The sequence below is a fragment of the Aquarana catesbeiana genome, linkage group LG11, assembly GCF_042186555.1.
Source record: "Aquarana catesbeiana isolate 2022-GZ linkage group LG11, ASM4218655v1, whole genome shotgun sequence".
NCBI lineage: Eukaryota > Metazoa > Chordata > Amphibia > Anura > Ranidae > Aquarana > Aquarana catesbeiana.
Genome location: NC_133334.1, coordinates 255,902,201 through 255,930,036, shown reverse-complemented (window position 1 = coordinate 255,930,036; position 27,836 = coordinate 255,902,201). Strand labels below are relative to the sequence as shown.

The 27,836-nt window shown below is 42.4% G+C and overlaps 1 protein-coding gene across 1 annotated transcript; it reads left to right on the top strand.

Moving 5' to 3' along the window:
• The first annotated feature begins 1,172 nt into the window (after positions 1-1,172).
• IL17C (interleukin 17C) lies at positions 1,173-3,731 on the top strand. The gene is made up of 3 exons (XM_073603913.1): positions 1,173-1,360; positions 2,189-2,508; positions 2,776-3,731. The coding sequence occupies exons 1-3, from the start codon at positions 1,349-1,351 to the stop codon at positions 3,008-3,010; spliced, it is 567 nt and encodes a 188-aa protein (XP_073460014.1). The 5' UTR covers positions 1,173-1,348; the 3' UTR covers positions 3,011-3,731.
• Positions 3,732-27,836: the final 24,105 nt, after the last annotated feature.

Here is a 27,836-nt window from a genome sequence, read left to right as displayed (position 1 = left end):
TTTATGGACACTTTATGCACTTTATTTGGTCAAACACCTTTCTTGAACACACGATAGGGAGGGGGATAGGTTGGGGTTAGGTATGATTCATAGGACAGGGTTAGGTATTAGGATTAGGGCCAGGTGATAAGGGTTTTTCAGTATTAAGCATGTAGAGCAGTGGTCTCCAAACTACGGCGTTTTGCTTACCTTTGGGGCACTAATCCTCCCACTGACACCAACAACAGGGCAACAATTCTGCAATGACACCAACGATGGGACACTATTCCTCCCACTGACACCAACAACAGGGCAGCAATTCTTCACTGACTGAAATGATGGGGCACTATTCCTTCCACTGACATCAATAAGGGGGCACTATTCCTCCACCTAATACTAAAGGTGGAACATTGTTTACTAATACTACACCACTCATACTACTATTTTCTACTCAAACTGTCTACATTCCGGCCCCCCTAAAGTCTGAACGACAGTACACCGGTCCCTTGTTTACAAAACTTAGAGACCCCTGATTTATAGTAAACAAGGGGAAGCCTAAAGGTCAGGGTAGGAGTCAAGGGGCATGTGGAACAATTTTTTACACATGTTTTGAAAGCCTCAAGCCAGAAAATCCCATTTGCCAACCAATTGCCACCAATTGCCAACATAACAGCAAGTTTTGGGGGAAATGTATACTATTACAGCAAAGAATACTATACTGTTAAAATGATACAAACTGTCATGGCTACAACAGAGTCAATCATACTATTCAATCTGAAACTTTTAGGCAAGAAAAGCTCCGGCGCTTCTTGAACCTGTTTTTTCAAGTTCAAATTGGATGCCATAAAAAAAAAGCGTTGGCACCCGTAAAGGCTTAACACAAAAAAATTGGAACACATTATACCTGAAATGTATCTTTAATAGCACCTTCACCTTTTCATTTTTTTTACATTTTAAATCCTAAACCAAACAACTTTTGCACGGTGTGGAAATTCTGAGCAAGGTGCCTGAGGCCGACAAGGTGTGATGGAGCATTGCTCCCCCTGCAGGGAACCTTGCAGCTTTGCATACATGCTGCAAAAATAAAAATAGATTGGAATGAATGAGTGAATTTCTTCTCGCAACTTTACCTGCAACTAACAAGGAAGTGGAACAATTGTAAATGGCACTTCCCCCTACGTAGGAGGAGGCAGTGTCCTCTACACCTGGATTTTCCGAGGGCAGGGAGAACCTTTCTGGTGTCCTCTATAAAAATGCTCCCAGCCAGGACCACAACACACTCAACAAGGCTCCAAAATCCTCTCTGGGATTATAACAAAGAACTTTCCATTGAGCAGAAAGGACAAAGCACAACCATCCATTGTCAGCCATGCAATCACTGGTAAGTCTCTGCTCATCTCAGTCTATCTGCTGTTATCCCTACTTCTTCACAAATCCACATTTTCTTTTCTTGAAATTCCTTGCATGGAGACTCTACTGTCTATTCAGATAGCTCAGGGCACTGTGATGGATTTTAGGGGCCACAGCAGAGGAAGAGGGAAAAATTATGCTTTAAATAGACTGTGGTGTCAAATTGCACTACACCACCTACAGTCTAATAGGGGTACTGCACTTTGAAATATTTGAGTGAATTACTTGTTTAGGATACATTTTAAACCATCAGCTATAGAAGATTCTCCAAATAAGTTGTTGGAATTCTTTTAATATTCTTTTTTTTTTAATGCAATATCCACCATTTTTCAGGTACTTTATTAAATTTATTTAACCGATCTTTATTAAGGCGTATTGTGATTTTTCATAACACAGCATGAAATATAGAATCAGTATTGGATGTAGACTATTTAACACGGTAAAAATAGACAAAATATTCATGTATATTTATTTAAATTAGTCTTTCTCAACCTTAATAACATGGGCGACCCTTGAACTTGCCTTCCGGTCTTAGGGAGCCCCTGCCAATAATTACTATATGTTCACACTTGTGGCCATTGGGAAAAATCCCTCACCTTTACTGGTAGCTATAAAAGAAAATTTTTGTGAGTGGTTATTCATCGAAGAGGCAGAATTTGCTCATTGATCAAGGAACCCCAAGCAGCCTCTGGTTAAGTTAGGCTGGCTTAAAGTAATTGTCATCTTTTGAGGAATTTCAAGTCAGTTTAGTGACTATTCAAAACATTTATTGAATTTTTTATTTTTTTTTCCCTTGCAGTGGTTTTTACTGTTGTTGGCAGTTTTCTCAGCCAGTCACTGCCATTCCGGAGGAATACACAAGAAGTCCCATGACCATTGCTTCAGCAGCAAAGAGCTGGCGAACCCAAGCGATGTGTTGCAGCATTTCGTTGGTCACCGGAAGAGCTGGAAGAGGTACAGCTCTGTGAACCTGGTGGGGCAGCTGGAGAATCTGGAGATGTCTGAAAGGAGCAAAAGGCGTAAGAGGAACCCACAAGTCAGCTGCCCAAACTTCGAAGTTATTGCAAACTCCAACATCACCGACATATCCAAGCGCTCCATCTCACCCTGGACCTACAGGTAGGAAACAATCCCACACGTTCTATTGTGACATCAAAGTAAGATGGGTTAAAAAATCCCAGCAGACCAACTAAGGGTTTTTAGAGAGCTTTAACGTATAGGCAACTTTTTGGATCATCTGATTACCAATAGCCAAGTAGATTAGGGTTTTCCACTGAGTCTTGCAGACTGACACCCTACAACATCACGATCACAAAGTTCTGCTGTAGGGATGATGTTAAAATGTAGATTTGCTTTTCTAACAACAACTTTTCTCGATCTCTGCAGGATTGATGTGGATGAGAACCGCTTCCCCCAAAAGTTGGCCTTTGCCAAGTGCTTGTGCAACCACTGCATCAGCACCTATACCGGAAAAGAGACCAGCGCCTTGAACTCTGTCCTTATTACCCAAAGCATGCTGGTGCTGCGGAAGCAAACCTGCCCAGAAGACAAAAGCAAGTACACGTTCAGGATAGAGTACCTGAACGTCCCCGTGGCCTGCACCTGTGTCGTACCTCGTTAGAGAAGATCTCTCCTATGGAGCGCCTCCAATTACCATACCCAACGTTGTGACTATGTCACCCAAAGTTTGTTTGTTTTAAAACATTTCACTGTTTATACTGAGCTTTCAGCAGTGGCCCCTCCGTGGTGTCGATGTTCGTCATGTGTCGGGGCCACCACAATTTTCATTTTTTGATTCTCAAAATGGATCACTGGTTGGTTCACAGAATCATGTAAAGTAGACTTCTCGGGTATTGACGAGAATTCTTTCCTTGCATAGTGTGATTAATGCTTTTTTTTATATTTGGGGTTTAAATTGTATAGTGTGAGAGGAGTAGGATAATGGGTTCAGCTGTGAATGCGACTGTCATTTCCAAATCTCATTGGACTGGGTGGAAAATAACTTCCATTTTTTTGGGAAATTAAGGAACCTTATCCCTGGTGTGTTAGCTTTGTGAATTGAGCCTTATGTCCTATTGTATGGTGGATGGGTCTGTGCAGGCCGAGCAGAGGAATGAACTCCTAGAACTCTCCTTACCTGCACGGATCCTTCCAATAGTCCCGATGTTACAGATCCACTAACCCTGATACTAAACAACCCGATCTTTATTCTAAGACTAAGAATGCTATAATATAGCACTTAATACCAGTAAAAAGAAAAGTCTTTATATAAACTGTATATATACATAATCGTCTGGGATTATTATGTGTATATGAACTTGTAAGTATATCAATAATTGTTAATAAGCAGATTAATATTTATTTAAGTAATATTTAAATATTTAAATCTATTGAATATGTAATATAGTTTATATTATTTATTATTTTGTGTTTATTTCTGATGACACTGTGCGCTAATGAGTTTGTTTTATTTTTATGTACTGAATGTATTGGTTTGGGGTTTGAATATCAGCCTTTATGAAGTTTTGAATTGATTGTAATTTTTTAATTGGGCTCCATTCTTCTTCTGTATGGGCCTGGAGGTTTGGTGTTTGTCACCAGAGAGGACAATAAATAAAGTTTTCTTGAAAGCAAAAAAAACAATTTTGATTATTTGGGAATTTTTTTTCTCCATATTTATTGATCTGAACTCACACCTACATGAAGGGAAAGCGAGGGTCTCGTTCATCCATGTCAGTGGTGCCAATTCAGACCAAATTGAACAATGTTACTGAATGTTTCAAATTAGCACAAATGCATCCGCCATTGTACTGTGTGATAAAATAGGTCAATTGTTGAGTTCAGATTGTCGTTGGGGGGGGGTGACAAAAACACATCTAAGCAATTAGTGAAATTCAGGGGTGCAACTACAGATCGTGGAAAATTTGATAGGGCCCCCTGGTGACCACCTATTGTCATTGATCATAACATAAAGTATGCCTTTATCTAGATCCGTCAGCACAGTCAGTACATTGCAGGAGCAGGGTTGAGCATGGAGGAGGTCAGGGAAGAGCAGCAGTGCAGGGAATTAACTTTTAACTTTCATTATACAGCTAACCCCAGTAGCTCACCAATCTTTTTCATCGTCTCAGATCTCAGAACCTCAGTGCAAATTCATAGCAAGCAAGTGTTGGAAGAGATGGTGTGTAGTACTCAGTAAAAATGTAAAGGAAGACAGATACCTGCACTCAGGGATGTAGAAGCTTCTAACCATTTTATTGATAGTCCATTAAAAGCTAAACATCGCAGCTTTACAAGCAGGGAACAGTGTCAACGCGTTTCACGCAGACATGTGCTTAAAGCGGAGCTCCACCCAATAGCGGAAGTTCCGCTTTAAGCACTCCTCCCACCTTCTGTGCCACATTGGGCATGTAATTTTTTTTGGGGGGGGGGGAACGGGTACCTAACTTTAACAAGTACTCACTCCCACTTTCGCTCGGGCCGTCTAGGCGATCCAAACTGAAGTTCTCCTCTCCCCCTCCCTCCCTGCAATCTTCTGGGACACGTCACAGGTCACAGAAGATTGCCCAGCCATTGAGGAGGCGCAGCGCGACTCGCACCCGGCTGTGAAGCTGCAAGTTGTGACAGCCAGGTTCCCACACTTGTAATGCTGGCACTGAGGAGAGGGAGAAAACCGAGGGTTCGGGAGGCCACATCGCTGGATCCTGGGACAGGAATGTGTGTTTATTACACTTTTTGTAGCTGCTGACTTTTAATAAATACAAAAACGACTGGAGCTCTGCTTTAATCATAACCAGTACTCAGTAAAAAGAAAAGAACTTCAGTGCTGGCCAGGATGACCAGAAGCTGTAAGGGTAATAATAGATCTATACTATGAAGACATGCTAAATACATTTTTCTTTAAAAAAATTCAGTCAGCTGTTGTACTGTTTGGGAAAATGTATCAATCATTGTGTTCAATTTCTCAATGGAGGATGACAACAACACATCTCAGCAATGAGTGAGATTCAGGGGCGCAACTATAAATTATGGGGCCCCAAAGCAATTGTTTTATTAATTAGGAAATTCTTTTCCAGAGATATAATATAGCTTTTTGTGCTACAACCTTCACAGTTTAAATTTGGCAAGCAAAGGTTCAAATATTCAGCATTCCCAGGAGAAAGAGCATAAGAAAAGTGGTCACACTAGGTAAAGGTAGAGATATCACATCAGTCAATAAGAAGACACAATTGAAGAACCCAGTTAAAGTGGTGTTCCGGCTGAAATTATACTTTTTAAATAAAAATACCCCTATAATACACAAGCTTAATGTATTCTAGTAAAGTTAGTCTGTAAACTAAAGTCTGTTTTGTTAGTTTATAGCAGTAGTTTGTTATTTTAGAAACTTACAGCAGGCCGTGGCCATCTTAAGTGTGGGCATCTGAAGCCAGACTGTGTTTCTTCCTGGATCTCATCCTTGCAGATCTCGCACATGCTCAGTGCAGCACAAGCAGTGTAATAGGTTTCAGGTCAGGTTTCCATAGCAACGGCAGTTTCAGAGGAAGTTGCCGCCCCTTCCCAGAAGGCATTGCAAACAGGAAATGATACGATGGGCCGCGGCCAGGGAGGAGGAAGTGAAAAATGAATACAGCAGATATACAGTAGCTGCTGAGAAAAAAAATAAAAAAATATCCAATTTGTTTACAGTGCACAGTTTAGTGAGGGATGCTGAAGAGTTGTAAAAGTGGGTGGAACTCCACTTTAATACAGTGGATATAAAAAGTCTGCACACCCCTGTTAAAATGTCAGGTTTCTGTGATGTAAAAAAATGAGACAAAGATAAATCATTTCAGAACTTTTTCCACCTTTAATGTGACCTATAAACTGTACAACAAACTGAAATCTTTTAGGTGGAGGGAAGTAAAAATTAAAAAATATGGTTGCATAAGTGTGCACACCCCTAAACTAATACTTTGTTGAAGCACCTTTTGCTTTTTATTACAGCACTCAGTCTTTTTGGGTATGAGTCTATCAGAACGGCACACCTTGACTTGGCAATATTTGCCCACTCTTCTTTGCAAAAACACTCCAAATCTGTCAGATTTCAAGGGCATGTAGTACTCATTCAAAAGTTGGTGTAGTACTCATTCAAAAGAAAACCATTTCAGTTCTGTCCAGGATGATCAGAAGCTCTGAGGGTAATAAATCTACACTACGAAGATGGCTAAACAAATTCATCTTAGTAGACGACCTGCAAAGGGGATCTGTGACTGGTGAGAACCATTCTGAAGTCTCCTCCTATACGTCTGATGTCACAGTGAATACAGGGTCACTGACTACAGCAACCTCTGCAATCCTTAGTAATACAATAATCAGTACTATGTGTAATTTTCTTATGAATTCAGATTTTCTGTTTAAATTTCCTCAACAAAATTCCACAATGGGTCTCCCTTCCACTCCATAGCAGCTGCGTGGGCTGATGTTGTTTTTACACCACAGGTAAGACTGGAAAATAAGAAGGTGTTCCTTTTTTTAGTTCTAGCTTAAATTAGTGTGAAATTCTTCCCATTCCTCACCCCGCTACCATGCAGGTGTAATTCTATAAATTTGCTTATCATGTTCTCTATATCTATACTACACCATGAAATCCTGTCCGTCTGCATAGTTTAGAATTCTCACACTTTTCAGATGTGATTTGTCAAATGGAATTCTAAGAATATAATTCTGTTGTAAGAATGAGAAGGTGATGAAATGAGAAAACACCTGTTTTATCTCACACAGGAAACGATATATTATGTTAGCAATAGGAAGTGTGTGTCATTCTGCTTCCTACAGTGGGGAAAATAAGGATTTGATCCCCTGTAGATATTGTAAGTTTGCCCACTTACATAGAAATGAAGGGTCTATAGTTTTTATCATAGGTGTATTTTAAATGATAGAGACAGAATCAACCCAAAATCCAGAAAAAACACACAATACAAATGTTATAAATTGAGTTGCAGTACAGTGAATAAAAAGTATTTGATCCCCAAGCAAAACATGATGTGGAACTTGGTGGAGAAACCCTTGTTGGCAAGCACAGAGAAAAGATGTTTCTTGTAGTTGGTGACCAGGTTTGCACACATCTCAGGAGGGATTTTGATCCACTCTTCTTTACAGATCTTCTCTAAAGGTTTCTTGGCTGTCGGTTGGCAACTCGAAGTTTCAGCTCCCGCCATACATTTTCTATAGGATTAAGGTCTGGAGACTGGCTAGGCCACTCCATGACCTTAAAGCGGGAGTCCGGCGACCAATTTTTTTTTTTTTTTTTTTTTTTTTTAGGTCATTGAGACACTTTGCTAATCCCAAAATAATACTCACAGTTTGGGTGTAATATTTCCGCCTCTGTCTGTTTTTGTACTGAAGAATCACTTAAAAAATGTGATGCTGGCTGTTTCCATCTTGCTTGTGGGCATATGAAGCCCACAAGCATTGATTTCCGGGATGCGGTGAATGCTGTTCATTCACAGCTTGTTCACAAGCATGATCATTGTTGCCGCACTGAATCTTGGGAAGCCTGACACTAAGCTCCCAGGAGACAGTGCGGCACCGGGGAAAGGCAATAAACACGCCTACTCCCATGGGAGGAGAGACAGGAAGCGCCACAATAAAGTACAATATAAAGGTAATTACAGCGATAAAAAAAATTTCGTGCGGCATTTGAACATCTATGCAATTAACTGAAGGGGGTAAGATTAAGTTAAAAATTTGAGTGGAACCCCACTTTAATGTGCTTCTTCTTGAGTCACTCCTTTGTTGCCTTGGCGGTATGTTTTGGGTCATTGTCATGCTGGAAGGACCCATCTACGACCCATCTTCAGTGTTCTGGCTGAGGGAAGAAGGTTCTCATCCAATATTTTATAATACATGGCCCCATCCATTGGCCCCTCAATGCGGCAAAGTTGGCCTGTACCTTTAGCAGAGAAACAGTCCCAAAGCATCATGTTTCCACCTCCGTGCTTGACTGCAAGAAAGGTGTTCTTAGGGTCATAGTCTGCATTTGTCTTCCTCCAAACAGGGCGAATCAAATTAATGCCAAAGAGCTCAATTTTGGTCTCATCTGACCACAGCACTTCCTCCCAATCCTTCTCTGAATCATTCAGATGTTCATTAGGCTACTTTCACACTGGGGCGTAGGGGGTGTTGGCAGTAAAGTGCCGCTATTTTACAGCTGTTTTTTTGGGCGCTAGCGGGAGCTTTTAACTCCCACCAATGGCCGAAAAAAGGATTAAAATCGCCCACAAAGCGCCACTGCAGCAGCACTTTGCCGGCACTGCCTATTGATTTCAATGGGCAGGGGCGCTTTAGGAGCGATGTATACATCGCTCTTACAGCGCCTCAAAGATGCTGCTTGCAGGACTTTTTTTTAGTGTCCTGCCAGCGCACCGCTCCAGTGTGAAAGAACTCTGACTTTCACATTGGAGTGAGAGGAGAGGCGCTTTGCAGGCGCTATTTTTAGTGCTATAGCGCCTGTAAAGTGCCTCAGTGTGAAAGTAGTCTAAGCAGACTTCAGACGGGCCTGTACATGTGCCTTCTTGAGGAGGGGGACCTTACAGGCGCTGCAGGATTTCAATCCATGACGGTGTATTGTGTTACCAATGGTTTGTTTGGTGACTGTGGTCCCAACTGCCTTGAGATCATTCACAAGCTCCTCCTGTGTAGTTCTGGGCTGACCCCTCACTTTTCTCATGATCATCCTTACCCCATGAGGAAAAATCTTGCATGGAGCTCCAGACCGAGGGCGATTGATGGTTATTTTGTATTTCTTCCATTTGCGAATAATCGCTCCAACAGTTGTCTCCTTTTCACCAAGCTTCTTGCCGATGGTCTTGTAGCCCATCCTAGCCTTGTGCAGGTCTACAATCTTGTCCCTGATGTCCTTTGACAGCTGTTTGGTCTTGTCCATGATGGTGAGGTTTGAATGGAAGAAAGAGATTCTGTGCACAGGTGTCTTTTATACAGATAACAAGTTGTCATTAGGAGCACCTTCTTATATTGACAAGAGTAATCTGTGTACCACATGAGCACCTACTGTAGCCAGTCTGTGGGATCCAGAATTATTGTTGGTTGGTAGAGGATCAAATAATTATTTTACTCACTGAACTGTAACTCAATTTATAACATTTGTATCATGTGTGTTTTCTGGATTTTTGGTCGATATTCTGTCTATCATTTAAATTTCTGTAAGGTGAAAAATCCCAAAAAGTAACTTTGTGTAAAAATCTTGATAGGTGCAAGCTTGAAATGAAGAGACACCACCACCAATAATATGGAGGCTTACCAGTACTTTTGAACCCAAAAGAACCTACGTTTAATGGGTCAAACGAGCTTGTGTGGTGAAAATGACCACTACCAGTATGGAATCCTCTGGAAGCTGTACCGAAAACCACAACCATCCATGGACTGGTGTATCTCTTAAAGGTGATGGCCCATTTTACATGGATACCAAATGGATAAAGGAAAAAGAACAAAGGGGCCACATAGCGTAATTCCGTAAATTACACAAAATGTATTAAAAAATTGGAAAAACTCACATTTGAGTAGATAAAACCGCTTTGGTACATAAAATGGCGGCAATGGAATCCTACCCGACGTGTTTAGTCTCCTTAGACATCGTCTGTGGGGCCATTCCATTGCAGCCGTCAAGATATATATAGGTAATGTGACCCCAAAGCTGAGAATCGATTCCCAGATGTGTTTCACACTACTTCCGGTTTTGGGGCCATATGGCCGACCGGCGTGCGTTCCATCCCTCACTATAAACCCTGTATAATGGTAAGGGAGTGTTTCTGGTGGAGACCATGCGTTCCATAGTTCTGAATGTAATACACATGAAGTATATTCCATATATAATATTATAAAAGAAGGGGTCAACAGATACCGGTATAAAAAGCGAATAATTCTTTAAAAGACAGATTAAAAAAATATGAAAATTAAAAAATATGCTCAGTGAGAGAGCTTAGAGGATGCCGCTCAGACACACAATTACAACATCGTGCGACGACGTCATGCGCTCCAGCAACGGGTCTTGACATACAGGGGGACTACATCATTGCTACTGCAGATGTAGCATCCCTCTTTACGTGTATACCACAAGATAAGGGTATTGAGGCCGTCCGAAATTTTCCTGAAAAGGAACCTTCCATTGCTTCTTTTCAATGCTCCTTTATCATTGAGTTGTTGGAATTTGCAACTAAACAATTATTTTTGGTTCAACCAACAGTATTATTTACAGACATGTGGCGTGGGTATGGGCACTACATTCGCCCCTAGCCTCGCCAATTTATTTATGGCCAAGTGGGAGGAGGATGTCGTCTATGCCCATGAGACTTCTTCCCTGGTCTTGTGGGCACGTTATATTGACGACATCCTCCTCCTATGGAATGGCAGTGTCGAGTCATTAGAAGCGTTTTTTGAGCATCTTAAAAATAACAGGGGCATTTCTCTGTCCTATGTTGCAAGCACTGATAAGATCAATTTCCTCGATTTGGAGATTAAGATCAAAAATAGACGTTTTGAATTCCAAACATACTTTAAACCCACTGATCGAAATGGGTTTATCCCAACTGATAGTTGTTATCATCGATCATGGTTAGATTCGGTTCCACGCAGTCAATTATTAAGACTACGTAGAAATTGTATGGATGTTGAGACATTTAAAATACAAGCTAACCTTTTAAGGACTAAGTTTCTGGATAAAAATTATGACCCTCAAGATGTAGATCGTGAATTCCAACGAGCCCTGAGAGTTAATAGGGAGTCCTTACTGGAAGTTAAATCTAAACCAGATCGTGACGATACTTTTAAGTGGGCAATGTTCACCTCATTCTCCACTCAGTACAGACAAGTTAAAGCAATTTTTTCTAAACACTGGGATATCCTTAAGAATGACTGTATTCTTAATTCCTCTTTACCTGACCAGGCCAAGGTCATTTTTAGAGGATCCCCCACCCTACAAAGTAAAATAGCTCCAAATGTCATCAACCCCCCTACTCGTTTATCGTTTTTCCAAAAAAATTTACCATATGCCAACATAATTCGGGTATTGCATGCAAGACTGTTGATTTTACATCTTCTGTTACACATAAAAATTACTTCATTAAACAGTTTTGTACGTGCACCACCGGTTATATCGTTTATCTGATTACCTGTCATTGCGGTAAACAATATGTGGGTCGCACCATTCGTTCCTTTTCAATCAGGGTTGCTGAACACATCGCTCTGATTAAAAGTGGTGACACTAAGCATACGGTCCCTAGACATTACAAATTACATCATAATAGCATGTTTAAAGGAACACAGTTCGTGGTTATTGATAGATACATTCCACCCTGGAGGGGCGGAGCCATGACCAGAGGTGTCTCTTGTTTGGAGACCTTCTGGATATATGAGCTACAGACATATTTTCCGTATGGTATGAACGTAGAACTTGACATCAATTCATTTATTAACAAGGCTTGAATATTCACCAGTTTAGACTATAATTTATACCAGGATATCTCTCTCTTTTTTCATATATATATATATATATATATATATATATATATATATACATTTTTTTTCTATATTTGTCTTATCAATATGTTGTCGTTTGCATATGACCCCCTGAGAATCTATTCCATATGTGTAAAATATTAGCTACACCGCAATAGTTGAACTCTCTATACCATCCATTTCATTGCCATCTTAGCACTAAATTGATATGACTATACATGAAGTTTGTTTCAGTATTTTGAACATATCATTACATTTTATTCAACCACATAGCACTTTTATAGTTTTACATTATAGCTCCTTCTAGATTTCTGACATGCGGCCATGTGCGCCGTCATGTGATCACATTTCACAATTTATTTTTTTGCTAGCCCTCTCTGCACATCAGAGTTCTCAGTGTTCCCCCTTAAATCAGGGTCCCCAGAGCATCCCTTACATCAGAGTCTGCAGAGTCCCCTCTTACAGTGTACGGATTCAGATGTAAAAGGGGAACTCTTTGTACACTGATATAAAGGAAGACTCTTGTGATTAACTTCTTATAATTAGAAATAAAACAAAAAAGGGGAGAGGCCAAACCAGCCTCTCAAAACACGGATTTTGTAGGCACAGCACGAGGCGGTCAGTATAAAAAATACAAATCTTATTGGATATACATTAACCGCTTGCCGACCAGCCGCCGGCGTCCTACTGCGGCAGGTCGGCACGTTCCCGCGAGCCGTCGTAGCTGTACATCAGCCCTTTAAAAAGGGATAGCAGGCGCGTACGGCCAACGGTCGCGATGACCGCTGGCCACCCACGATCACAGGCACGAGAGCCAGAACAGGGATGTGTGTGTGTGCACACACACACACACATCCCTGTTCTGTGAGGAGACCTAGGAACAACGATCTGTCTCCTCCTCTAGTCAGTCCACTTCCCCTACAGGGAGTCTGTCCACTGATCCCCACTGAGCAGGTGGATGGATGGTCTGCCCGCTGATCCCTGCTGATCAGGTGGATGGGTGGTCTGTCCGCTTATCCCCGCTAAGCAGGTGGATGGGTGGACTGCCTGCTGATCCCCGCTAAGCAGGTGGATGGGTGGTCTGCCCGCTGTTCCCCGCTAAGCAGGTGGATGGGTGGACTGCCAGCTGATCCCTGCTAAGCAGGTGGATGGGTGGACTGCCCGCTGATCCCTGCTGAGCAGGTGGATGAATGGTCTGTTCCATACCTCCCAACATTTTGAGATGGGAATGAGGGACACCTACTAGCAAACATATGTAGGCATAGGGCACGCCCCCTGCCACACCCCTTAATGGAGAATTAACCCCCAAAAAAGGTTTATTAAACCCCTTAATGGAGAATTAACCCCCAAAAAAGGTTTATTAAATCTACAAGGGCTTTTGTGTTACCACTATTCCTTTATATTGGCTTTTAGAATTTACAAATGCAGAAATGTAGAATTTGGATGAAAGGTTTAGCACTGGGAAACACTTTTTGAAAGATAAATAGTGCATTTTATACACAACTATATAGATCAGACCAAAATGAGGGAAAAATGAGGAGGCCAGAGGGACATTGCTCCAAATCAGGGACAGTCCCTCTAAATCAGTGACAGTTGGGAGCTATGCTGTTCCCGCCAGGGTAATGCAAACACAGCCTGCTTTCCTCAATGGGCAAACAGACCGCCTGTCCATTTACACCTGACTGCCATCCTAACCGATCTGCCTGATAGATGGAAAACGGATCCCCATCCATATGATTTTAACATCAAGTCACCCATAGAGGAGCCTAAAGGGACCGATTGGGACTGCCTAAAATACTGACAGGCGGACCTGATTGGTCCACTAGTGTGAAACGGGCCTAAGTACCAGAAACCTAACTATACAATATGTACAAAATATTCACTCAACGGCCACTTTATTAGGTTCTGATCTACTGGGATTTTCACGCACAACCATCTCTCGGGTTTACAGAGAATGGTCAAAAAAAAAAGAAAATATCCAGTGAGCAGCTGTTGTGTGGATGAAAATGCCTTGTTGATGTCAGAGGAAATACGAAAAGATTCCCCTAAGTGGACTTTTAAGGCACTCAAAGTAGTAAGGCAGTAAGCAAGGGTATGTAAAAACTACATAAATTTTATTGAGAGTACATTAAAAACAGTTGCAACGAGACATTGGTTAATCTATACAATACATATATATTGCTATAAAAAGCATGGAGCAAATTCTCCTTACACCCAACGCGTTTCGGTATGTGTGTCTAGTCCTTCTTCAGGGGTGTGGAGACTTAGAAGAAATTCATCTGAGATGAAATTAAATGTACAAAAATCAGTTTGAGCAAACCTAAGACATAGGGTTCAAAAACAATCATTGATTTCAGACTTTCATATTTTATCACTTACATATAGTTGATTGATAGAATGGTTTGACAGTGTTCCGTTGATTCACATAAAAGCTTGCAATTGGAATAGCATCAAATTTAAGACTGGTAAAGAGACTGTCGTAGACTCCAAAAGGTGGGTATTCGGATGGTCTATATAGGAAGGAATAGGATATTAATATCCAGGGGGACCGGGAGGAAGGAAAAGGGTCCCTCATGCACTCCACGGCAGCGGTCTGGCCAAAGGAATATACTGAGGCAAAAAAGGAATCCCTGGGAGTAAAAGAAAGGTTGAGGATAAAAGTAATAAATAATAAGAATAGGGATATAGAATAGATGTGTAATGCAAATTAGTATTTATGTCTTCCTAAGTAGTATAATATGTATGATGAGAGAGGGATAAAAATAATAGAAATAATAAATACAATCTGAGAGGAAAGGGAGAGGTATTGATAGACAGTGTAAAGGTGTATGAATGTTCTATATTTGTTCTGGTAAAAATATCAGATGATTCTCTGTGTTTCTATATGAAATGCAACAAAGAAAATCTATTTTGTATGGGAAAATGTTGCCATGTATAGGCCACTATAGTAGTCTCAGTATAGTTTATACAAAAATAGTGTGGACATGGATTAGATATAAATATCAAATTAAGTAAAAATAAAAGGAACTATATATATGGTAAAAGGATTCAATATCTGCTATTAAGATGAATCTAGATAGGAACTCAACTTATTTAGAGTGTGTATGCTGAGCGGGGGATATATTAACCACTTGACGACCGCCTCACGCCGATTTACGTCGGCAAGGTGGCATGGACAGGCAAAATCACGTATATATACGTGATTTGCCTTCCGCGGGTGGGGGGTCCGATCGGTCCCCCCCCCGGTGCCCGAGGCGGTCGCCATTTGTTCCCGGGCGTTGAGAGGTCAGGGGGAGGCCATCCATTGTTGGCCACCCCCTCCCGATCGCTCCCGGCGAATGAGAATGCTTCCTTTCCCTCTGTAAGGTAAACAGAGGGAAAGGAAGTGATGTCATCCCTCCTCGAGTCGGTCTTTTTGATCCGGCGCCGAGGAGAGAAGACATCAAGTAAGTCTGCACAACACTACACTAACAGTAGAACACGCCAGGCACACTTGTCACCCCCCATCACCTCCCGATCACCCCCCGATCACCCCCCTGTACCCCCTGTCACTCTGACACCAATAACATTTTTTTTTTTTTTGCATTGGTGTCAGTTTGTGTCAGTTACAAGTGTTAGGGCAGTTAGGTTAGCCCCCTTTAGGTCTAGGGTACCCCCCCTTAGGTCCAGGGTACCCCCCTAACCCCCCCTAATAAAAGTTAACCCCTTGATTACCCCCCGTCACCAGTGTCGCTAAGCGATCGTTTTTCTGATCGCTGTATTAGTGACACAGGTGACGCTAGTTAGGGAGGTAAGTATATAGGTTCGCTGTCAGTGTTTTATAGCGACAGGGACCCCCATATACTACCTGCTAAAGGTTTTAACCCCCTGATTGCCCCCTAGTTAACCCTTTCACCAGCGATCACCGTATAAGTGTTACGGGTGACGCTGGTTAGCTAGTTTGTTTTTTGTAGTTTATTACAGTTTATTACAGTTTATTATAGTTTTAGGGCACCCGCCGTTTATTACCCTATAAAGGTTTAACCCCCTAATTGCCCGGCGGTGATATAAATTACATTTTTAGGGTCAGCTTAGGTCTGCGTCGCCCCAGGCAGCGTCAGGTTAGCGCCAGTACCGCTAAAACCCACGCACGCAGCATACACCTCCCTTAGTGCTATAGTATCTGAGCGGATCAATATCTGATCCGATCAGATCTATACTCCCCAGCAGTTTAGGGTTCCCTGAAACGCAGTGTTAGCGGGATCAGCCCAGATACCTGCTAGCACCTGCGTTTTGCTCCTTGGCCCAGCCCTGCCCAGCCCACCCAAGTGCAGTATCGATCGATAACTGACACTTACAAAACACTAAGCACACATAACTGCAGCGTTCGCAGAGTCAGGCCTGATCCCTGCGATCGCTAACAGTTTTTTGGTAGCGTTTTTATACAGTCGCTGACAGTCAGGAGCTTTTTTGCCTGTGAGTCTCACTAGTGTACCCCTAAATTTAGAGCCCAAAATGGCAAATCGAAGGTACACTAGTGAAGAGGCCTACACGTTTCTGAGTATGACAGATAGTAAGAGGAAGTCACTCATCTGTCAAGTTCAGGCTCAGAATACGAACCTGTAGAGGACAGCGGCTCCATGACAGATAGCTCTGACGACAGAGTTGTGGTCCCTGCTAAGGTCAGGCGTACCAGACCCCAATCTTCTTCTGTCCTTGAAGTGCAAGAACCGCAGGGCTCTCGTATGGAGCAGAGAAGTACTAGCGCCGCTATTCCTTCTGGTGAACTGGCAAGCACCAGCGGCCTAGTACACCCTGGTCGTACATCCAGCACTGCAGTATCACGTGGTGACGTGGCGAGTCCCATAAGTGCAGTTCAAGCTGGCGAGGTGGCAAGCACTAGTAGTGTCCCGCTGCCACCAAGAAGACAAAGACAGGCCCGTCGTGCCCATAGTGCCCTTCCTGCTGCATTGGCCAATCCGAATTGGGAACCCTCCACTTCTGCAGCACCCGTACTTCCCCCTTTCACTGGCCAACCCGGAATTCAGGTGGAAACAGTTGACTTTACGCCACTGGATTTTTATTCACTGTTTTTCACCGAAGATCTCTATAGATCTATTGTGGACCAAAGCAATTTATACGCTGGTCAACACATCGCCGCTAATCCCCAGTCCTCCCTTGCCAGAGATTGGAGACCAATTACGGTCTCCGAATTTAAGACCTTTCTGGGCCTTTCCCTCCTCATGGGGTTGAATAAAAAGAGTAAGTTGCGGTCATATTGGTCCACTGACCCAATTTACCATTCACCCTTGTTCTCTGCTTCCATGGCCAGGGCACGATACGAGCAGATTTTGCGGTTCATGCACTTCAACGACAATGAACTCTGTCGTCCTCGTGGAGACCCTGCATACGATCGGCTCTACAAAATTCGGCCCCTCGTAAACCACTTCAACCAACGTTTTGCAGACTTGTTTACCCCCCATCAAGTTGTCTGCATTGATGAGTCCCTGATTAAATTTTCTGGCCGCTTGTCATTCAAACAGTACCTTCCCAGCAAGCGTGCCAGATACGGGGTCAAGATGTATAAGCTCTGTGACAGGGCCACAGGCTATACATATAGTTTTATGGTTTACGAGGGCAAAGATAGTCACGTAGAGCCGACAAACTGCCCTGACTACATAGGAAGCGCTGGCAAGATAGTGTGGGACTTGGTGTCACCCTTATTCGGAAAGGGGTACCACTTGTACGTGGACAATTATTATACGAGCGTGCCACTTTTTAGTCACTTGTTTGATCAGCAGATTGGAGCATGTGGCACCGTGCGACCTAATCGCCGGGGCTTTCCCCAGCGGCTTGTAGATTCCCGTCTTAGGCTGGGGGAGAGAGCCTGCTTGAAGTATAATAATTTGCTCGCTATGAAGTGGAGGGATAAGAAGAATGTTTTCGTTCTCACCTCCCTTCATGCAGACACGACGACCCAAATTCCTACGGCGACTGGTGTTGTGGAGAAACCCCTCTGTGTCCACGAATACAACCTTAATATGGGAGGGGTGGACCTCAACGACCAGTTGTTGGCGCCGTACCTAGTTGCCCGTAAGGCCAGACGCTGGTACAAAAAAGTGTCTGTTTATTTATTTCAATTGGCTTTGCTGAATGCTCATGTGCTATACAGAGCTTCAGGACAGACTGGATCCTTCCTTAAATTCCAGGAAGAGATCGTCAGAGCCCTTCTGTTTCCAGACGGTGCTCTACCTCACCTTCCCCAACCAAATGCAGTAAGCCGGCTGCATGAGCGGCATTTTCTTTATGCCATCCCGAGTACCCCTACCCAAAAAGCCCCCCAAAAAAGATGTCGTGTCTGCAGCAAGCGCGGATTTAGGCGTGACACCCAGTCTTATTGTCCCTCCTGTCCTGGCAATCCTGGTCTTTGCATGGGTGAATGCTTTGAACGCTACCATACATTAGTTGAGTATTAGCGTAGGGTTCAGCACTGCACAGACTAGGCACACTAACACAGGGTCTCCCAAGATGCCATTGCATTTTGAGAGACCCAAACCTGGAACGAGTTACAAAAGTTAAAAGTTACTAAAAAAAAGTGTAAAAAAAAAAATTTAAAAAAAATAAAAACACAAAAAAAATATAAAATAAAAAAACCAAAAATAGTTGTTGTTTTATTGTTCTCTCTCTCTCTCTATTCTCTCTCTATTGTTCTGCTCTTTTTTACTCTATTCTATTCTGCAATGTTTTATTGTTATTATGTTTTACCATGTTTGCTTTTCAGATTTTTTATACTTTACCGTTTACTGTGTTGGTAACCATTTTATTGTTTTCAGGTACACCATTCAGTTGCAGCGCGGATTTATTTATCTTGACAGCAACAGCGTTTGCTCCCACGATATATAAAGCTGTGACTCCAGCGCTGTCGGAGGTGATTTCACCACCACAGTTACATACTTCAGCATATATGCCGAAGCGTGGGGGCAGCAGTGGGTGGAGGAGCAATTTGCTCCTGCCTTTTGCGGGAGGATGCCCCCATGCTTCGGCATATATATATTTTAGACACAGGTTGCGTTAAATGTTTTATTTTTTACTATGTTTTTTTTTTTTGTATTTGCTTTGCAGGTATGGTAAGTCTTACTGTTATACTGTAATGTTACTTTGTTTTATTGTTAACCATCATTTGCTTAGCAGGTACGCCATTCAGTTGCAGCGCGGATTTATTTATCTTGACAGCAACAGCGTTTGCTCCCACGATATATAAAGCCGTGACTCCAGCGCTGTCGGAGGTGATTTCACCACCACAGTTACATACTTCAGCATATATGCCGAAGCGTGGGGGCAGCAGTGGGTGGAGGAGCAATTTGCTCCTGCCTTTTGCGGGAGGATGCCCCCATGCTTCGGCATATATAAATGGTGCATGTATGCCCATCATTAGAAGTGGGTGGATGAAGGGAGGTATTCTAATGGTGGGCATACCCACCGATCAATATCTTTTTTTCGTTCAGCCCACAGGCTGCATGAAAAAAAAGTTTACAATATATGCCTAACAAGGACCAGCAACGTACTGGTATGTTTATGGACTTTGAGTGGTTATACCAGAATGATGCCTGCAGGTTTAGGTATCATCTTGGTATCATTCTTTTCAGCCAGCGGTCGGCTTTCATGTAAAAGCAATCCTAGCGGCTAATTAGCCTCTAGACTGCTTTTGCAAGCAGTGGGAGGGAATGACCCCCCCCCCCCCACCGTCTTCCATGTTTTTCTCTGGCTTTCCTGTCCCAACAGGGAACCTGAAAATGCAGCCGGTGATTCAGCCAGCTGACCATAGAGCTGATCAGAGACCAGAATGGCTCCAAACATCTCTATGGCCTAAGAAACCGGAAGCTACAAGCATTTCATGACTTAGATTTCGCCGAATGTAAACAGCGCCATTGGGAAATTGGGAAAGCATTTTATCACACCGATCTTGGTGTGGTCAGATGCTTTGAGGGCAGAGGAGAGATCTAGGGTCTAATAGAGCCCAATTTAAAAAAAAAAGAGTACCTGTCACTACCTATTGCTATCATAGGGGATATTTACATTCCCTGAGATAACAATAAAATTAATTAAAAAAAATAAAAATGAAAGGAACAGTTTAAAAATAAGATAAAAAAGCAAAAAAATAATAAAGAAAAAAAAAAAAAAAAAAAAAAAAAAAGCACCCCTGTCCCCCCCCTGCTCTCGTGCAAAGGCGAACGCAAGCGTCGGTCTGGCGTCAAATGTAAACAGCAATTGCACCATGCATGTGAGGTATCACCGCGAAGGACAAAACGAGGGCAGTAATTTTAGCAGTAGACCTCCTCTGTAAATCTAAAGTGGTAACCTGTAAAGGCTTTTAAAGGCTTTTAAAAATGTATTTATTTTGTCGCCGCTGCGCGTTTGTGCGCAATTTTAAAGCATGTCATGTTTGGTATCCATGTACTCGGCATAAGATCATCTTTTTTATTTCATCAAGCATTTGGGCAATATAGTGTGTTTTAGTGCATTAAAATTTAAAAAAGTGTGTTTTTTCCCCAAAAAATGCGTTTGAAAAATCGCTGCGCAAATATTGTTTGAAAAAAAAATATGAAACACCCACCATTTCAATCTGTAGGGCATTTGCTTTAAAAAAATATATAATGTTTGGGGGTTTAAAGTAATTTTCTTGCAAAAAAAAAATATTTTTTCATGTAATCAAAAAGTGTCAGAAAGGGCTTTGTCTTCAAGTGGTTAGAAGAGTGGGTGATGTGTGACATAAGCTTCTAAATGTTGTGCATAAAATGCCAGGACAGTTCAAAACCCCCCCAAATGACCCCATTTTGGAAAGTAGACACCCCAAGCTATTTGCTGAGAGGCATGTCGAGTCCATGGAATATTTTATATTGTGACACAAGTTGCGGGAAAGAGACAAATCTTTTTTTTTATTTATTTTTTTTTTGCACAAAGTTGTCACTAAATGATATATTGCTCAAACATGCCATGGGAATATGTGAAATTACACCCCAAAATACATTCTGTTGCTTCTCCTAAGTATGGGGATACCACATGTGTGGGACTTTTTGGGAGCCTAGCCGCACACAGGACCCCGAAAACCAAGCACCGCCTTCAGGCTTTCTAAGGGCGTAAATTTTTGATTTCACTCTTCACTGCCTAGCACAGTTTCGGAGGCCATGGAATGCCCAGATGGCACAACCCCCCCCCCCAAATGACCCCATTTTGGAAAATAGACACCCCAAGCTATTTGCTGAGAGGTATAGTGAGTATTTTGCAGACCTCACTTTTTGTCACAAACTTTCGAAAATTGAAAAAAGAAAAAAAAAATACATTTTTCTTGTCTTTCTTCATTTTCAAAAACAAATGAGAGCTGCAAAATACTCACCATGCCTCTCAGCAAATAGCTTGGGGTGTCTACTTTCCAAAATGGGGTCATTTGGGGGGGGTTTTGTGCCATCTTGGCATTTTATGGCCTTCAAAACTGTGATAGGTAGTGAGGAGTGGAATCACAACTTAACGCCCTTAGAAATCCTGAAGCCGGTGCTTGGTTTTCGGGGCCCCGTATGCAGCTAGGCTCCCAAAAAGTCCCACACATGTGGTATCCCCGTACTCAGGAGAAGCAGCAGAATATATTTTGGGGTGTAATTCCACATATGCCCATGGCATGTTTGAGCAATATATCATTTAGTGACAACTTTGTGCAAAAAAAAAAAAAAAAAAAAAAAAATTGTCACTTTCCCGCAACTTGTGTCAAAATATAAAATATTCCATGGACTCAACATGCCTCTCAGCAAATAGCTTGGGGTGTCTACTTTCCAAAATGGGGTCATTTGGGGGGGGTTTGTGCCATCTGGGCTTTTTATGGCCTTCAAAACTGTGATAGGCAGTGAGGAGTGAAATCACAACTTTACGCCCTTAGAAATCCTGAAGGCGGTGCTTGGTTTTCGGGGCCCCGTATGCAGCTAGGCTCCCAAAAAGTCCCACACATGTGGTATCCCCATACTCAGGAGAAGCAGCTGAATGTATTTTGGGGTGCAATTCCACATATGCCCATGGCCTGTGTGAGAAATATATCATTTAGTGACAACTTTGTGCAAAAAAAAAAAAAATTGTCACTTTCCCGCAACTTGTGTCAAAAAATAAAATATTCCATGGACTCAACATGCCTCTCAGCAAATAGCTTGGGGTGTCAACTTCTTAAAATGGGGTCATTTGGGGGGGTTTTGTGCCATCTTGGCATTTTATGGCCTTCAAAACTGTGATAGGAAGTGAGGAGTGAAATCAAAAATTTATGCCCTTAGAAATCCTGAAGGCGGTGCTTGGTTTTCAGGGCCCCGTACGTGGCTAGGCTCCCAAAAAGTCCTAAACATGTGGTATCCCCGTACTCAGGAGAAGCAGCAGAATGTATTTTGGGGTGTAATTCCACATATGCCCATGGCATGTTTGAGCAATATATCATTTAGTGACAACTTTGTGCAAAAAAAAAAAAAGTGTTACTTTCCCGCAACTTGTGTCAAAATATAAAATATTCCATGGACTCAACATGCCTCTCAGTAAATAGTTTGGGGTGTCTACTTTCCAAAATGGGGTCATTTGGGGGGGTTTTGTGCCATCTTGGCATTTTATGGCCTTCAAAACTGTGATAGGTAGTGAGGAGTGAAATCACAACATTACGCCCTTAGAAATCCTGAACGCGGTGCTTGGTTTTCGGGGCCCCGTATGCGGCTAGGCTCCCAAAAAGTCCCACACATGTGGTATCCCCATACTCAGGAGAAGTAGCTAAATGTATTTTGGGGTGCAATTCCACATATGCCCATGGCCTGTGTGAGAAATATATCATTTAGTGACAACTTTGTGCAAAAAAAAAAAAAATTGTCACTTTCCCGCAACTTGTGTCAAAAAAGAAAGTATTCCATGGACACAACATGCCTCTCAGCAAATAGCTTGGGGTGTCTACTTTCCAAAATGGGGTCATTTGGGGGGGTTTTGTGCCATCTGGGCATTTTATGGGCTTCAAAACTGTGATAGGTAGTGAGGAGTGAAATCAAAAATTTATGCCCTTAGAAATCCTGAAGGCGGTGATTGGTTTTCGGGGCCCCGTACGCGGCTAGGCTCCCAAAAAGTCCCACACATGTGGTATCCCCATACTCAGGAGAAGCAGCTGAATGTATTTTGGGGTGCAATTCCACATAGGCCCATGGCCTGTGTGAGCAATATATCATTTAGTGACAACTTTTTGTAAATATTTTTTTTTTTTTGTCATTATTCAATCACTTGGGACAAAAAAAATAAATATTCAATGGGTTCAACATGCCTCTCAGCAATTTCCTTGGGGTGTCTACTTTCCAAAATGGGGTCATTTGGGGGGGTTTTGTACTGCCCTGCCATTTTAGCACCTCAAGAAATGACATAGGCAGTCATAAACTAAAAGCTGTGTAAATTCCAGAAAATGTACCCTAGTTTGTAGACGCTATAACTTTTGCGCAAACCAATAAATATACGCTTATTGACATTTTTTTTACCAAAGACATGTGGCCAAATAAATTTTGGCCTAAATGTATGACTAAAATTGAGTTTATTGGATTTTTTTTATAACAAAAATTAGAAAATATCATTTTTTTTCAAAATTTTCGGTCTTTTTCCATTTATAGCGCAAAAAATAAAAACCGCAGAGGTGATCAAATGCCATCAAAAGAAAGCTCTATTTGTGGGAAGAAAAGGACGCGAATTTCGTTTGGGTACAGCATTGCATGACCGCGCAATTAAAAGTTAAAGCGACGCAGTGCCAAATTGGAAAAAGACCTCTGGTCCTTAGGCAGCATAATGGTCCGGGGCTCAAGTGGTTAAAGAAATTCAGTATTTAAATGTGTAATGAAACTGAGTAAGAGCATTACTTAGTGTGGGTATAAACACGCTTTAAGTACATAAGTTCATAAATTGAATGGTAAATAAATAAATATACCTGTATGAAGGGAGAAACCAAAGGACCAGCCGCACAGCCCAAATCCAGCAAGATAATGCCTGGTTTGGGAGTGGTATGGTCTGGGTATTTGAGAAGTGTCTGATCCCAATCAGCTGGAGCAATGAGTACTCACAGCTGATGCCTGGGATGGTTGTCAGGGAGACCTGTGACGCTGCCCCCTGGACTGAGTGTGCGCGGCGCGGCCCCCACCGCGCGCGTGTGCGAACGCCCGCACGTCGGAGCAGCGTCACGGAAAGCCATCCTGGCGGACCGCGCAAGTCCGCCGGAGTGGCAAGATGGAGGATGTGGGCGAAAGATGTATTGCGTCCATCATCCTCCAAAGAGAGCCGCCCAGTGGGAGGAGCTGGGCGGCTTTCCATGCCGGGCAATTCCCCTGGTCGACTGCGGCCAGAGGAGGGTCAGGAGGGAGAGGAAGGAGGGGGGGAGGGGGGAAAGAAAAAAAAAAAAAGGAAAACGAATACTAGGTGCAAATCATTACAAATTAATATGAAAATATATGAGAGTAAGAATAAAAATAAGACCCTTTTGAGCTGGATCCAATTGCATTAGGAGAAAAATGGTCCATCAAAACTTAAATGCTATATCTGAAATATATAATTGAATGACATAGGGTTTATATCAATTCCATATTCAAACATTACATGGTATAACGGTATTGACAAAAAGATTGTAGCGTAAAATAATCAAACAATTTTGCATTACTATGTATATATCTTGGTTTATAACAAATAGGAATATTTTATAGTAGTAGTTAGAGAAGAGGTATTTTTTCTAGATAGTGATATATAATATATAATGGGCAGATGGTATAATCAATTCATGTTTTTCTAGAGAGAGGGGAAAAATAACATTTCATTTAAACAATCACTATTATGATCATAAATAGAAGAAACGGAGGGGGGCCCTATTGTTTTAGGGTCACAGAGATGGGGCTCATCTTTTTAGTAGAAGATTTACCTTGCAAAACTGAGTGTAACATATACCGGAGAAAACAGGGGTGAATAAAGAGGTTTATCTCTCCATTCCCCCAGATGAGAACCCCTCAAGATATGGTTTGAAGGATATAGTTTCATTCAAACTGGAGGGGGCAAGGTAGCCTTTAGGGAATATATCCATTTTACCTCCATCTGTAGGAGGGTCTTGTTCCAGTCCCCCCCCCCCCCCTGGATCCCTGGATTGGGATGTATCCTGTCCAGGATTAAAACTGTTGATGTCAGAGGTCAGAAGAGAATGGGCAGACTGGTTCTAGATGATAGAAAGGCAACAGTAACTCAAATAACCACTCGTTACAACCAAGGTATGCAGAATATCATCTCTGAACAAACAACACATTGAACCTTGAAGCAGATGGGCTACAGTAGCAGAAGACCACACTGGGTGCCGCTCCTGTCAACTAAAAACAGGAAACTGAGACTACAATTTGCACAGGATCACCAAAATTAGGCAATAGAAGATTGGAAGAACGTTGCCTAGTCTGATGAGTCTCGATTTCAGCTGCAACATTCAGATGGTCGGGTCAGAATTTGGCGTAAACAACATGAAAGCATGGATCCATCCTGCCTTGTATCACCGGTTCAGACTGGTGGTGTAATGGTGGGGGGGATATTTTCTTGGCACATTTTGAGCCCCTTAGTACCAGTTGAGTATCGTTTACACCCCACAGCCTACCTGAGTATAGTTGCTGACCATGTCCATCCCTTTATGACTACAGTGTCCCCATCTTCTGATGGTTCTTTCTAGCAGGATAATGCACCATGTCACAAAGCTCCAATCATCTCACCACTGGACAATGATTTCACTGTACTCCAATGGCCTCCACACTCACCAGATCTCATCCAATAGAGCTCCTTTGGGATGTGGTGGAACGGGAGATTCGCATCATGGAAGTGCAGCCGACAAATCTGCAGCAACTGCGTGAAGCTATCATGTTACTATGGACCAAAACCTCTGAATAATGTTTCCAACTTGTTGAATCTATGCCAGGAAGAATGAAGGCAGTGTACCTAATAAAGTGGCGGTGAGTGTATATATATATATATATATATATATATATATATATATATTATATATAGTATTTTAGGAGAGAATTCAGTTTAGAGCAACAAACTGTGTTCACATTTATTATCACTTTACTATCAAGGTGCTGCCACCTTGTGGAGACATTGGAGAAGACCTCTAGCACTGGTGCTTCTGATTTCAGAGGTAAAGTCTTAATTGCTGACGCTTTTCCTGAATCTATGGGCGTGTTTTTTATCTGCTTGTCTATGTTTGGGTGGAGACTCAGCTTCGTTTTCCCCACAGTCATGGTCAGAAAATGGGCATGGCAGTTTTTTTTTTTTTTTTACTTTGGAAGAGGCTGTATTGCTGATGTTGGTGTTTTTTTGGCTTGCTTGATTAGGGGGACATTCCTACCCAGATTGTATGGTTGGCCCCATCTTCCATATTGGGGGTGCCCACTAATTAAGGGTAGTGCCCCAGGCTGGTCAGTATTTGGTGTTGGTTGGCACAAGCCTGGTCATTCCAGCTGGCATTATCATCATATTGCCAAGCTGTATTTGTAGATGTGTTGGGGCTGATGGTGGCCCTCTGGTAGCTCAGAATAGTCAGAATAGGCCGGGCCCAAGTGACCCATTTGGCCCTGTCATGTGATTTGGGATGTCAATGTTATAGACTCCTGCTTTTCTGTACCTGGTTGGTGGCTGATGAATCATCAATACTTTTCTTTGCCTTCTTGCGTGGCATTAGGTGTTAAAACATATATTTCCATGAATAGGGTGGAGAGAGGACCTTCTACCAGATCTGCAAGATGAGATATATCCTCATATTCTATCCTGGTAACACCCTGTGCGCCATTGTGTGTCGATGGTTAGCTGGACATGAAGTGAGGGGAAATCCCTCCAATGGGGTCGCAGTTTGATCCTTGTCAGTGTCCCTCCCCTTCTGACACTTTTCCTTATGTGGAGAATCACATCTGGTTAGTGAGCTGAGAGCTTCCTGTTCTGTCTGTCTGTGCTGTACTGTTATCAGTTACATTGTTTCCAGCTAAATCTGTTGACATGTTATGGAGATAAGGAGAGGGAAAGCGTTCAATAGTCATGTCCTAGGGTGGTGATGGTGAACCTCGGCACCCCAGATGTTTTGGAACTACATTTCCCATGATGCTCAACTACACCGCAGAGTGCATGAGCATCATGGGAAACGTAGTTCCAAAACATCTGGGGTACCAAGGTTCGCCATCACTGGCTAGGGTGACAATACTGCTCCTTGATAGACACAGTACAGGAAGTGAGCGTTGTCACCCAAAGAGAGGAAGTGTGTTAATGGCAGAATTGCCAAATGAAATAAAGGGAAAACAAGTTCATTAGTAGTATAAAAAGTTTCTTTCTGGTTATAGTCAGTGCCCAACAACACTATCACAAAGCACATCCACTCCAATTCATGTGATACCTGTGACATCAGTAATGACAACACAACTCTAACAATATAAGTGTGTTGGATGGGACATGTAGGGTAGCATTATGTTGATGTCACAATTTTGTGGGCTACAGAGGTTCACTCTTCTATATTATGGAGATGAGAAGGGGGAATGTTCTGTAGTTCTGTCCTAAGGTGACAACGCTGCTCCTCCAAAGATACAGAATGATGAGTGAGTGTTTTCAGCCTAGGGCAGGAAGTGTGGTACTGGTAGGATCACCAGGTGAAAATAATGGAAAAAAGCTCCATCCTTTTAGATGTGCATGGTCAAGGATTCACCCATCTAGATGTGCATGGTCAAAGCATCACTCTTCTAGATGTGTATAGTCAAGACTTCACCCTTCTAAATGTGCATGGTTAAGGCTCCACTTTTAGTTGTGCATGGCCAAGTCTACATTCTTCTAGATGTGCATGGATCAAGGCTCCACCTATCTAGATGTGCATGGTCAAGGCTTCGCTCTTCTAGATGTGCATGGTAAAGGCTTCGCCC

What these genes read in the sequence shown, in the direction of transcription:
- IL17C (XM_073603913.1), top strand. An exon ending in ATCTCACCCTGGACCTACAG is followed by an intron (nt 2,509 to 2,775) that starts GTAGGAAACAAT and finishes CGATCTCTGCAG; the next exon opens with GATTGATGTGGATGAGAACC.